Here is a 14,464-nt window from a genome sequence, read left to right on the forward strand (position 1 = left end):
GACAATAAGCCGTTTTCATTTCATTTCACGTTCCCTATCTCTGTAATCTAGTCTATCCCTCTAGCTGTCTGAAGTTCCTCGTCTCCTCCATTTATGCTTCTTGTGTATCTCTGATTTTAATCACTCCATTGTTGGCAGCCTTGCCTTCAGCTGCTCAGCTCTGAACCTCTCCTCCAACATACTCTTCTCTCCTCTCCCAGGATGCTCCTTAAACCTGTCTCCTTGGTCTTTGCTGTAAAAACTCCTTCTGTGGTTCCGTGTCACATTTTTGTTTGATAATTTCTCATGAATCCCCTCGGGATGTTTTACTACATCAGTGGATGCTAAATAAATGCCAGTTGTTTCTGGTAAGAAGGCGTCAATATCAATTTTCACTGGGTGCGATTCAGCGACTCCCGTTGCGCCCGGCGCAGGTCCGGCCATAACGGTTGAACCTTGCGAGAGCCTCAAATCAGGCTCCGCGCCTCCCCACCTGTGGCGATGTGGAACTCCCCCTCGCTGGCTCATTTAAATATTGGTCTCAGCGGCTGCGCCTGGGAGATCTTGTCAGTGCACCATTTAGTACTGGCTCTCACAAACATGGACCAGGTGTAACGCAGATGGGGAGGTACCCACAGGGTGGCACCCTTGCAGTGCCGCATTGCTAGAGTGCCAGGTTGGCACTTCCAGATTTCGAGCCCAGGGGTGTCTTGCCAATTGGAGGGAGCGGGGGTTCCCAGGGGCCTTGGCAAGGTTAGGGGTTGAAGGGGGAGTTGATAAAGTGGGGGTGGGGTGATGGTGATCGCGACTGCCGTTCAAAATGGCACCCCAATCTGTGAACAGCCGTTCTGCTGGCGGGATCAGCTCGTCGGTGCAGGAAGAGATCAGGGCACCATTTTCAAATGCTGCCCTGATGACTTAACCCACCACTGCCCAAACCTACCTCTTAGGGGGTCTTCGAGCCCTCCCTCTCACCCCACCACATGTGGGCAGGGCACCTCCAAGCCTGATCCCTGGCACCCGGGCATTTTGGCACTGTCCCTGCTGGCCTGACACCCTGGCACTGCCCCTGACACCCTGGCAGTGACTCTCTCAAGATTTAACGGCATTGCTTCAGGTACAAGCCCATTAGTTCCCAGGCCCCAAGAGAATACTGCCCCAGCATATTTAAATGTGCCATATGGCTGATCTGGATCTTGTCCTGCAAAGGCGAGATCCATATTGTGACGTCTCGCGAGGTTTGAATGAATCAATGAATCAGGGGCTGTTTAGCACAGGGCTAAATCGCTGGCTTTGAAAGCAGACCAAGGCAGGCCAGCAGCACGGTTCAATTCCCGTACCAGCCTCCCCGAACAGGCGCCGGAATGTGGCGACTAGGGGCTTTTCACAGTAACTTCATTTGAAGCCTACTTGTGACAATAAGCAATTTTCATTTCATTTCATTTCCATTTCATTTCATTTCATTTTCATCTCGCGAGACATCTCGAGCATCGAGATTCTTGGGAAGGCTCATCGGCCTTGTCGCACCCGACTTGGTGGGTCAAAACCCAGGAATTCCCTCCCTAACAGCTCTGTGGGTGTACCTACACCTCGGGGACTGCAGCGGCTCAAGAAGGCAGCTTACCAACACCTTCTGAAGGGCATCTAGAGACGGTCTAGTCATCGATGCCCACATCCCATAAATGAATAATCTTTTTTTTTTAATTCCCAAGGCCATGCCTTGACCAATCAGGGTAAAGCTGCCAGCTTTAAATTTCAAACAACGTTTGATAGTTAACTCGTGCATTCTCCATGGCAACACCTCTACCAATCAGAGTCCATTTTCCAACCAATAAGCACTCTCTTCTCCTACAGCGTAAATTGTTGTTTTCCACTTATACTGGTAATGAAGTGTCGTGATGAGTGCAAGACAAAAAGCTTTGAGAAGACTTTTTTTTTAGCAAATTGTCTGTGTGAATGAATACATCTTATGATGAACAAATTATTTGTGACTAAATGCATCGCCACCTTAATGATCCAGCAGATAATTAAAAGTCTGGCTATATTCAATCTGTACTTGGGTATCCTTAAATCCACACAGCATGATGTATATTGCCGTGCCTTTAAAGGAGTTGCTGAGAGTGGACATGTCACTCTGCCAGAAAAGGCATCTTCCTTTTACAGATGGGAGGAAAGGATTTCATTTCTTTGATATGTTATTTCCGGTTTGAAAATACCAGAAAGAATTGATTTATTTGTGGCGTTTTTGACTCTCATTGAGCTTCCGTCAGGGTTACAGAAATGTGACAACATAGTTCGACCATCTGGTTTTGCAGTTAGCCATTAAGCAGTGTGATAAACCGTTGCTAATGAGGAACAGCTTGAAACCCAGTTACTCGTCCTTACATTTTGCATTTGACAAATAACAAACAAGTAACAGGCCCTCCCCGTCTTCAAAGGGAGCTGCCTTTCTCCCGTCACCTTCATTACAATTAATTTAAAAGTTGTCCTCAGAGATCATGGTGTGGCTGCAGAGAGATGGTTGCCTAATGAACCAGACATCTGCAGAAATCATTGCTCGAAGAACGTGCCCGTCACACATTTTGAAAAGCCACGAATTTTTGAATTTTCATGATTATTTGAAGTGTCTGCAAAAGTAGCTGAAATGGGCGTGATTCATTAATCCAATCACATCCTTCAAATGTGAAGATTAAACCTAATTTCTGCTCAATCTCTCGTTGGTAATTTGAAAAATTGTGGTAAAGGTGCTACTTCAGAAAGATTAGATTTCACAGAACCCTGGCATTATGCTGAGATTATAATGTTGTAAATGTGGATAGAGAAACTGCAATTTGATGTAATTATGCTGAGACATGACAATCTATAGCTGATTTCACATGGGTATCTTTTGAACAGGTAAATCTGCCCCGATTATTCAGCTGGTTCAGACCAGCGCAGCTTGAGGGTTGATTTCTCTGTGCTGCTGGGTTAACGTGTGGTCAGCTGCAATGATGACAGGGCAGTAGAATTCGTACCCTGCGTTTGGTGGGCGCAATCAGCCAGTGCTTCTATTTCTGATCTTAGTGCTGCAGACTGAAGAACACATTTCAGGCACAGCCCGAGACTGAACTGCGTTCAGATGCTTTCCTGCAGTGAAGGGTTTGCCAGTCTGTCCTGTCGAAGCTGGAGATTTATGGTCACTTGGATGAGAGTTTTTGGTATGATACTGCTTTAACCCGCACGGGTCTTGTGGGGTAGGGATGATTAACTACCCCATGGATCTTGCAGAATACGAGCTTCCCTGATAAGGGGGCAGGGGACCCTTAACAATACTTGGCTTTGTATGAATAGAATCAGCCAGTTAGGCACCAACTAGGGAAGACCCAGTAGAGATCTACTAGAACTGTAAATAATAGTAATTGGAAATAAAGAAAGTTTTTGTTTCGACCTAGTCGACCAACTCTTTGTTGCTCTTACAAAAGATACCTTGTTTTTTTAAATATAAATTTAGAGTACACAATTCATTTTCCCAATTAAAGGGCAATTTAGCGTGGCCAATCCACCTACCCTGCACATCTTTGGGTTGTGGGGGCGAAACCCACGCAAACATGGGGAGAATGTGCAAACTCCACACGGGCAGTGACCCAGGGCCGGGATTCGAACCTGGGACCTCGGCGCCGTGAGACTGCAGTGCTAACCCACTGCGCCACCGTGCTGCCCCAAAAGATACCTTGTTGTTTAATTTTTCAAAAACTTTGAGAAGAGCAGAGCTTCTGTATGCTTCACGAACGTACTTCATTTCTTTTGAACTAATGAAGGGCTTATAATGTGCGCCACAGCACAGGTTGAGATGTTGTACTCCACTTTCCCTTTGTAGATCCGTGCATGGCAGGAGTGGAAGTCAGGGGCAGCATGGTGGCTCAGTGGTTAGCACGGCTGCCTCACGGCACCGAGGACCCAGGTCAATCCCAGCCCTGGGTCACTGTCCGTGTGGAGTTTGCACATTCTCCCCGTGTCAGCGTGGGTCTCACCCCCACAACCCAAAGATGTGCAGAGTAGGTGGATTGGCCACGCTAAATTGCCCCTTAATTAGAAAAAATAATTGGGTGCTCTAAATTTATAAAACAAAAGAAGTGGAAGTCAGAAATGTGAGTGAAAGCCCAAGATTCTCCATCTATTAATCTAAATCTTTAAAATACCCTCTGCAAACCTGAGCTTTTCTAAAACTCTGCTCTCCATATCCTAACTTACTCTAGTTCCAATCATCCAGCACCCACTGTGCCTGCTGACCCACAGTGTACTTAGCCTGGCAATGCCTCCATCCTCATTTTTAATGTATCATGTTTCTCTGTAAACACTACAGATCACTTTCAAACCCGTCCAGGACCTTGCCCCTATTAATGCTCTGGCAATTGTGTGTATGGTCTAGTTGTTATTAACAGCAGATTATACTAATTGGTGAAATGTCAGGGCACATATACAAGAATCGAATGAACAGCCCCTCCCTCTCTGCAATCTCCTCCAGCCCTACAACCCTCAAATCTTTGCACTCCTTCAATTCTGGCCTCCACTCGCAGCCCTGTTTTAATGGCTCCACCATTGGCAGCCGCACCTTCAACTGCTTGAGCTCTTGAATTCCTTTCCAAAGTTTCTCTGACTCTGCAAGATGTTCAATAAGAGGCTCAATAAGACGCTCTGTCTCTATAAGACGCTCCTTAAAACTAGGCGCTTGACCAGGTGTATGGTCATTTGTTCCCATACCTCCTGCGGCTCTCAGTTAAATTTTACTTGATTATTCTCATGTGAGATGGCTACAGATGTTTCACAGCAGTAAAGGAACTATACAGATGCAAGTTGTTGTTGGAAAAAAATGTAATTATGCTGAGACATGATAATCTATAGCTGATTTCACATGGGTATCTTTTGAACAGTAAAGGGAGATAAATCTGCCCCGATTATTCAGCTGGTTCAGACCAGCGCAGCTTGAGGGTTGATTTCTCTGTGCTGCTGGGTTAACGTGTGGTCAGCTGCAACGATGACAGGGCAGTAGAATTCGTACCCTGCGTTTGGTGGGCGAAATCAGCCAGTGCTTCTATTTCTGATCTTAGTGCTGCAGACTGAAGAACACATTCCATAATTTATGAACTTTAAGGGGTACCACGGTGGCACAGTGGTTAGCATTGCTGCCTACAGCACTGAGGACCCGGGTTTGAATCCCAGCCCAGGGTCACGGTCCATGTGGAATTTGCACATTCTCCCCGTGTCTGCGTGGGTTTCACCCCCACGCCCTAAATGATGTGCAAGTTAGGTGGATTGGCCACACAAAAATACCCCTTAATTGAAAAAAAGAAATTGGGAATATATGAAATTTGATGTGAATGATGTTACTGCAGTGACTCCAAGCTTAAGTGGCTGAAAGAGTGAAAGCGATCTATTAGCCGCGTCACGCTTGACCCGGGACAAGACAAGGCCGGTAAATTTCCCGAGCAGCCTCTTGCGGGATTTACCCACCTCGTCGCACCTTGGACATCCCGATCTGGATCCTGCTCATTGCGGTCGACCCAGAGTTGCATATTCAAGTGAGAAGTTTGTCTCACTTGAATATGTCTGTGCCATGATCTACCCAACACCTGGGACCTAACACCTCACCTCGGAGACCCTCAGCGGGCACTGGCCTCCACAAACATGGACCAGGCGTACCAACACTTGAATGGGGTCTCCCAGGTAATTGGGGACCCCTGGGTGGTTGGACTATGGGGAGGGTGGTACCCTGGCACTTCCGATGCACCGGGGCACAGACACCCTGGCAGGGTGCCCAGGTTACACTTCCAGGCTGCCAGGGGCCCAGGTGGCACTTCCAGGCTGGCAGGCGCCCAGGTGGCATTTCCAGGCTGGCAGGCGCCCAGGTGGCACTTCCAGGCTGGCAGGCGCCCAGGCAACATCATGCCCATGCCAGGGATCGGGCCCAAATGCCCTGTCCATATGAGTTGGGGTGCCAGAGGCTCGTTGACCCCTGATTGGTGAGTTGGGGCTTGGGGGGGGGGGGGGGATGTGGGCGGTCCGGTGTCCGGGATGGGGGCGGTCTAGAAAATGGGTCGCCATCTCTTCCTGAGCTGGCGGAAGTTATAATTCCAAGTGATTTGTAACTTCCGTATTTCCTTGTTCTCTTTCCCTCCTCAACGAAATGCTTCGTCTAAACCCTGAAGCAGCCAGCAAGAGTGAAGCTTCAATAGAAGCAAAATATTTCAGATGCTGGAAATCAGGAATAAAAATGCAAAGTGCTGTGTTTTTCTGGCACTTTCTCTTTTTATTTCAAGATTGAAGTAACTCTATTGCCAGTGTACTGAATGTTTCATTATATGAACTACCTCTCTTGTTTGCCGAGGAAAGCTTACTGGAAAAATCTGAAGAAATTAGTTTACATTGAGCTGAAGTACAGAAACATGTAATGAATACAGTGATGGTGAGGAGTGTTTTGGATGACAAAAGTGTGTGTACAATGGTGAAAATATCTCCATTGTGGAACTCTGACGGAACTTCCTCACCTTTCTGTTGCTGTACATGTATTAGGTCCGTTTCCCAAAAATAATTTTGCTTATGTTTTAACGTAAGTAAGTTGTGCAAATTCGCTAATCGTTTAGAAAACCTTACTTGAGAAGAAAAATCGTAACTAGTCAGAAAAAACCCTTGGTTTGTGCTGTGATATAGAACCAGGTACAAGGTGAGGAAGCGGATTAATTATTTTTTTCCCCGCTTGTGTTTTTGTTCTTCGATTCAGGGTCAGCCAGGAGCAAGAGGGTTCCCAGGATATCCGGTGTGTTGATGCTTGCGAGACTTTTCCCTTGGAATCTCTTTTGTTACTCATTCAGTAATATTTTAATTGCTTGCTCAGATAACCAGATTAATTTATTTTTTCCGCATACAATCGACCAACTTCCATGAATGAATGGTCCGCTGAGAGGAATGAATTGTATATTTATGCCTCTGCTAGTGCTTTTTCAGTTTCAAGTACCTACATGATACAAGCTGTTTGTAATGTATTCATACTGTATAATCATTATGCTGCTGTAAGCTAAGAAGCGAGCTCACTACACTTAATGCTGTTTTCTAATGTTTTGGGGTTCCATCCTAATCAACTTAATTGACCATCTGCACTAAAGACTCTGCAACAAATGTCCTTATTTAACACTCCTGTGAAGTGCCTTGGTACAGTTGCATTACAATAAAGGCACTATATAAATACAAATTGCTATTGTCAAAATTACCCCTTTAATACTAAGTGTTCTGCAATGTTGTGCAGGTTGTGGGTGTGTGAAAGATGATTATGATTCTGCTATAACAGGAGAGGCTGGTAAGGACTGTAATTCAGAGATAGGGCTGCTCCATCAAGCTCCAGCCCACATTGCTGCCCATCGTGACTCCCAATAGGAACATTTACTTGTAGAACCATCCCGATAACAGCACACAATATTTTCCAGTGTGTTTGCATTTATAAAGGGTGGCACAGTGGCGCAGTGGTTAGCACTGCTGACTCACGGCGCGAGGTCCCAGGTTCTGGGTCATTGTCCGTGTGGAGTTTGCACATTCTCCCCATGTTGCGTGGGTTTCGCCCCCACAATCCAAAAATGTGCAGGGTAGGTGGATTGGCCACTCTAAATTGCCCCTTAATTGGAAAAAATGAATTGGGTACTCTAAGTTTATTTTAAAAAGTAAATAGACTAATATTTGAGGATTTTAACATCAAAGTATAAAGAGCCATTTTTGTCATTTAAGAATTGAATGTGAAGTTCATCCAACATTTAAGATGGTGGCTAAGTGGATCTGAACTCAATCAATAAAGAATGAGCTTTCAGAGCCGGCTGTTGTCACTATCCCTGTTTTACTGATTCTTCACCAATGTTCAGGCCAATAACACTCCGAATTTGTGAATTTATGAAAGATTTGAATTCTGCATTGGGAGTAACGTTGGGAACCTATCTTTATCACCGAGCTGTTACCTCACTGGATTGGGTTGCAATTCCACCTTAATAATGAATAGTCTGCCGCAGAGACAACTTGTAAATCTTAGCCACTTGAACTGGAGATATCAATAAAACATGGAGCCAGCTTTTGACTCCTGATTCCGCTGCAGTCCGGACTCTGCAACATGCATGTACATATGTGTACACACACGTACATCCAACAAATAGCTGATGAGAGTGTAAGCAAGGGGATTAATGGGGAAGTAATGAGGTTTTGAAAAGAATATCCTCGGCATGAGGTAGGTGTAAGAGAGCTGAGATTGTGGATTGCATTGTTCACTACAAGAATCCTGTGCACCTTGATTCTTGACGGGCCACAATTCATTTCTTGAAGGAAAGCCTGCATTTATTGCAAGATGTTTCGAATGCACTGTGTTTACATTTGCCCCATCTGAAATGTAACAGCACTTCAAATACCCGCTCATGTACATTTCATTTGCTCACGCCTTCAGTGAAGTGTTAAATGAGCAGAGGTTGAGTGTGAGTTAAGTGCCTGCTTGCGCCAAACTGGAAAAAATACGTTTTAACAGTTCGTATTGTCAAAACTGATCTACCATTTAACATATTGATTTCTTGCCAGCTGTGTTTTGCTCAATTTGCCAGGCTGCTTCTGTTTGTTTTCCTTTTATGGTGAACATATTGAAACAATAAGAGTGACCAGGTTTGAGCGTGCTTTACACACTTCACTACCAGCTAAAGGGAGCCATTTGAAATTGCACCTTAACAGAACTACTGGTTGTTAAACAATTCTGTGAAGGAGCATTGTTGTTCTCTGCCTTAGTGTTTGAGCTACTAACAATTCCATTGCTGAATTTTCATTTAACCTTTCATCTAATTAACTCACTGTCACGTTGATGTTTAAATCTTTGCCAGGTTGGCGTTATTTTCAATATGATTTTATGCTCTTGACACTGCTCGTTCATATTTTTATATTCGTTAATTTTTAATTTATTTTGAAGGGTCCGATAGGGTTGGATGGTAAATCAGTGAGTATTTTATGTAATTTTTAAATTTACTGCTGCAAGTTAATTTAGCAACAACATGTATCTTCTTTTTCAGTTAGTTGCTTCAGAAGCCTTGGCCGGGATTCTCCGGCCGTTGCGATTCACTTTTCCCGCCGGCAGTGCACTCCCGTCCGTGGGATTCCCGGCAGGGTGGGGTGGTTTCAATGGGAATCCTGTTGACAAGTGGCGGAAAGATAGAATCTTCCACCAGCGAACGGCGGTGCCAAGAAACACAGTGCTGGCAAAGCGGAGAATCCAGCCCCTTATTTCTCTGCCATTAATTTTCACAATGTAGTGACTCGCTCGGCCACTTCCGACGGCAATATGAAGGTGGAATTAGTCTTGCACATTGTGCAAACTGGACGACAGTTAATTCAAAGCCGGTTTTGTACACTGCTTCATTTCCTGTCCCATTTCACACTACAAACTGCAGTTATAGATCAATTGCACCCCCCCCCCCCCTCCCTCCAAACGTCAACCATATAATGTGTGAGGGGAGTTACATGCAGGTCAGATCAGACAGAGTGGTAGGATAGTAATATCAAGGCAAATTACTGCGAATGCTGGAATCTGAAGCAAAAACAGAGAATGCTGGACAATCGGGGAAGGGAGCTAATGTTTCGAGTCTGGATGACATTTTGTCAAAGCTTGAGTCATCCATATGCGAAACGTTAGCTCCGTTCTCTCTCCACAGATGCTGTCAGACCCACTGAGAGTCTCCAGCATTTTCTGTTTTGGCAGGATAGTAAAAGATGTTGGGTGTTTGCATGTTTATTTTCTCAATCAATCCCACAATTTGCTGTGGGTGTATTTGAACTCTCTGTTATTAGTCGGCGACCGTGCCTTGAGGTGGTCAAAACGCCCTCTGCTTGATTTTCTCAGATTAGCAGGGTTGTGATATTTGGCCTTAATGATGTTTTAGTGTAAATACTGAGTCCTGTAAAAGTCTGAACCCTTATCTTTGGATGAATATAACTGTTGAGACCAGAACAGTGGTCTTTGACACCAACGGAAATCAGATGGGCAGCTGACCTGATATCACAGATGTGATTGTGGCTGTCATCACAGATATAATAATACAACATGTGGCCAGCACGGTAGCATGGTGGTTAGCATAAATGCTTCACAGCTCCAGGGTCCCAGGTTCGATTCCCGGCTGGGTCACTGTCTGTGCGGAGTCTGCACGTCCTCCCCGTGTGTGCGTGGGTTTCCTCCGGGTGCTCCGGTTTCCTCCCACAGTCCAAAGATGTGCAGGTTAGGTGGATTGGCCATGCTAAATTGCCCGTAGTGTCCTAAAAAGTAAGGTTAAGGGGGGGGTTGTTGGGTTACGGGTATAGGGTGGATACGTGGGTTTGAGTAGGGTGATCATTGCTCGGCACAACATCGAGGGCCGAAGGGCCTGTTCTGTGCTGTACTGTTCTATGTTCTATAACATTTATCTATCTGAGAATGTTGCTTTCATGTTCAGACTCAAATACAACAAAGCAACACTTGCATTAATAACATTTTTATCCAATTTTCACAAGATATTTGGGCAAGGAAGGGGGAAGAAATAAATAATGGGCGGCACGGTAGCACAGTGGTTAGCACTGTTGCTTCACACTGCCAGGGACCAGGGTTTGATACCTGGCTTGGGTCACTGTCTGTGTGGAGTCTGCACGTTCTCCCCGTGTCTGCGTGGGTTTCCTCCGGGTGCTCCAGTTTCCTCCCACAAGCCCTGAAAGACGTGCTTGTTTGGTGAAATGGACATTCTGAATTCCCGGTCAAATGTGCCCGAACAGGCGCCGGAATGTGGCTGTTTAGCACAGGGCTAAATCGCTGGCTTTGAAAGCAGGCCAGCAGCACGGTTCGATTCCCGTAACAGCCTCCCCGAACAGGCGCCGGAATGTGGCGACTAGGGGCTTTTCACAGTAACTTCATTGAAGTCTACTCGTGACAATAAGCGATTTTCATTTCACTAGGGGATTTTCACAGTAACTTCATTGCAGTGACAATTTAAGCCTATTTGTGACAATCAAGATTATTATGTGATAAAATAAAGTAAATATTATAAATATTATTATCAACTGCAGCATATAATTTTATTTCCTATTTCAGGGAAAAGCCGGTCCTAAAGGTGATATGGTAAGACTGGAACCAAAAACATACTCTTTTAAAAATAGCAAAATGCTTGGAATAGACATCAGGCCCATTAACACCTGACATTTCAACAAGTTAACATACCTGATGCAGACTCTGTCCGGGAGCCGGTGCAGACTCGATGGGCCGAATGGCCTCCTTCTGCACTGTAAATTCTATGATAATCTATGATTAATCTAAGACAAAGGTTTGCCACAACATTGTGGGCCGAAGGGCTTGTTCTGTGCTGTATTTTTCTATGTTCTATCTCCAGTAGCATGCCAGGTAATTCCCGCGAGCAGCCTCTTATGAGATTTACCGGCCGCGTTGTGTCCCAAGTTGGGTGCAATGGGGCCATTAGATCGCTCCCTCTGCATACTTTTGCCAGTTCCTTCAAAACGTTTGAATTATAGATAACATTCCTCAGATGCTTCATGCAATGTCTTCAGTTCTTGCGCATCTTTGTGACCATTCTATGCAAGATTGTAAAAACACTCTTCTATTTTAAATGGAGCAAAGCTCTCAATCCACTGGACCGTTTATTGCAGCCCTGACAGTTTTGTTTTTTTCATTCTTACCACAGGGATTGCCTGCCCTAAAAGGTGAAAAGGTAAGCCAGCTTTCCAGGATTATCTCTGCAATCTGATCAATATTAAGACTAAACAGACTGTGAGCAAATTCCCTTGTCTAACTGTTGATATTGATTTCCAAAAGGGAGACTCTGGACAGAAAGGAGAAAAGGTGAGTTGTGATTCTGAATTAAACATATGTTAAACAATGAGATTAATTCTGCAAGGATCTAGCAGGAAGGCATTGATTGATTTTCGGGCTGGAGGAAGGTTTGCCGTGGTGTTCCCCGGGGGTCAGCGGTGAGACCCTTGTTTTTCCTGATTATATATTAATGATCTTGGTGTCCAAGGGACAATTTCAAAGTATGCGGATGATACAAAACTTGGAAGCATTGTGAACTATGAGAGGGATGGTGTAGAACTTCAAAAGGACACAGACAAGTTGATGGAGTGGGCAGGTAGGGGGCATATGAAGTTCAGTGTGGAGAAGTGTGAGATGATTCATTTTGGCAGGAAGGACATGGGGAGACAATATACAATAAAGGGTAAAATTCTAAAAGCAGGGTAGGAGCAGAGGAACCTGATGTATATGTGCAGAGATCATTGAAAGTGAGAGGACAGGTGGCGGAGCTTAAGGGCAAGTGGGAGGACGAGCTAGGAGGAGAGATAGAGGCAGGACTATGGGCGGATGCCCTAAGCAGGGTTAATACCTCCTCATCATGTGCCGGGCTTAGCCTGATATAATTTAAGGTAGTCCACCGGGCCACATGACTGCGGCTAAGATGAGTAAATTCGTCGGGTTTGAGGATAGGTGTGTGAGGTGCTCGGGAAGCCCAGCAAATCATATCCACATGTTTTGGGCATGCCCGAAGCTTAAGAGGGTTTTGACAGGATTTTGCTAAGGCAATGTCCACGGTACTAAAAACACAGGAGGTGCCGAGTCCGGAGGTAGCAATCTTTGGAGTGTCGGAAGATCCGGGAGTTCAGGGGGTGAAATAGGCTGACGTCCTGGCCTTTGGCTCCCTGGTAGCCCGGAGACGGATCTTGTTACTGTGGAGGGACTCGAAGCCCCCGAGTGTAGAGACCTGGGTTAGTGACATGGCTGGGTTTCTCAGTCTCGAGAAGATAAAGTTTGCCTTGAAATGAAATGAATGAAAATTGCTTATTGTCACGAGTAGACTTCAATGAAGTTACTGTGAAAAGCCCCTAGTCGCCACATTCCGGCGCCTGTCCGGGGAGGCTGGTACGGGAATCGAACCATGCTGCTGGCCTGCTTGGTCTGCTTTAAAAGCCAGTGATTTAGCTAAGTGAGCTAAACCAGCCCCTTGAGAGGGTCAATGTTAGGGTTCTCCCGGAGGTGGCAGCCGTTCATCGACTTTCTCGGGGAAAATTAAAATGTCAGCAGCAGCAGCAATCCGGGTGGCGGGGGGGGGGGATTGTTGTTGTATGGTTGGGGTGCGTGAAGATTGGGCTGGGGGAGGGGAAATGTTTATTTTACCATGTTGATGTCATTGCTTATGTTACTGTTATAAAAATTTTCAAATACCTTAATAAAATATTATAAATATATATATAAATCAATAAATAAATATTTGAAAGCAATTCCTTGCAGAGGTCCAGCAGTTTAAGAACTAGACACTTTTTCCTTGATTTAAGTGGCAGCTGTGCTGAGAGCTAGGGGCTCGAGCAGAGCAATACTGAATGTGTCCTTGCATCACTTCATGAAATACACCTGAATGTATTCATTGTTTTATGGGCAAGCTGACGTGCGCACACAACCAAGTTCCACAAACATCTCTGAAATAAATGAGAAGTTAATGTACCTTTGGGGATGTTAATTGGGGGCTAAGCATTAGCCAGAATACCAGAAAAACTCCCTACTGAGTTTCATGGATTCTTTTTGCAGCCATTGAGAAGTGGGAATAGGACTTGGGTTAAGTGAAAGTTGGAACCTTCAACAACTCGCACTCCCTAAGGTGTTGGTCTAGATTCTGTGCACAAGTACTGAAGTGGGGTGTATACCCACAACCTAAAGACTTGGAGTGCCACCCACTAAGTCGGGGCTGACATTGAAGGTAGACGAGTTTGGCAATTGCGGAGAAGATTTTAGGCAAGATTCTGGCCATGTTTTTCAACATATTTAGTTATACCGGGATTGAATGTCGATGAATAACTTAAATTTACTTTGGTTTCAATCCCCGGCTTTTCTTCGTTCTTCCGTGGAATGTGGGTGTCACTGTCTGAGCCAGTATTTAGTCTCCATACTTCATTTTTTTTTTCTTTTTATAAATTTAGAGTACCCAATTATTGTTTAACAATTAAGGGGCAATTTAGTGTGGCCAATCCACCTACCCTGCACATTGTTGCGTTCTGGGGGCGAAACCCAAGCAAACACGGGGAGAATGTGCAAACTCCACACGGACAGTGACCCAGAGCCGGGAGTCGAGCCTGGGCCCTCGGCGCCGTGAGGCAGCAGGGCTAACCCACTGCGCCACCGTGCTGCCCCATCCTTCACTTGTAAATGCTCTGACCATATGCTCTCTCATTCCTTTAAATCTGTCCTCTGGTTACAAACCCTTCACTGCCACAAGAAAGAGTCTCTCTTTATTTATTCTATAAAAACCTTTTATGATTTTTAATACCTCTTAGCAAACTTCCCCGTGACCATTTCTGCTCGCTCTCCCTTGGCTGTTACGAATGCATCAAAAATTTGACATCGAGTGAATGTGAAGAGACTTTGTACATTTGAACCCTGCATCAGTATTCAAGCGGATGCATTACCTGGACACGAGTC

The 14,464-nt window shown here is 45.2% G+C and overlaps 1 protein-coding gene across 15 annotated transcripts in view; it reads left to right on the forward strand.

The window, feature by feature from the left end:
• The window catches only part of col13a1 (collagen, type XIII, alpha 1), a 282,216-nt gene that overhangs the window by 126,752 nt on the left and 141,000 nt on the right, over positions 1-14,464 (forward strand). For 14 of the 15 annotated variants that reach the window (XM_038782842.1, XM_038782844.1, XM_038782840.1 and 11 more), the window contains 5 exons: positions 6,737-6,772; positions 8,939-8,965; positions 11,081-11,107; positions 11,685-11,711; positions 11,816-11,842. In XM_038782842.1, the coding sequence (XP_038638770.1) occupies positions 6,737-6,772; positions 8,939-8,965; positions 11,081-11,107; positions 11,685-11,711; positions 11,816-11,842 (144 nt within the window). The remainder of the gene's footprint in view (positions 1-6,736; positions 6,773-8,938; positions 8,966-11,080; positions 11,108-11,684; positions 11,712-11,815; positions 11,843-14,464) is intronic. The other variant, XM_038782854.1, reaches the window with a different exon arrangement.

The sequence above is a fragment of the Scyliorhinus canicula genome, chromosome 22 (genome assembly GCF_902713615.1).
Source record: "Scyliorhinus canicula chromosome 22, sScyCan1.1, whole genome shotgun sequence".
NCBI lineage: Eukaryota > Metazoa > Chordata > Chondrichthyes > Carcharhiniformes > Scyliorhinidae > Scyliorhinus > Scyliorhinus canicula.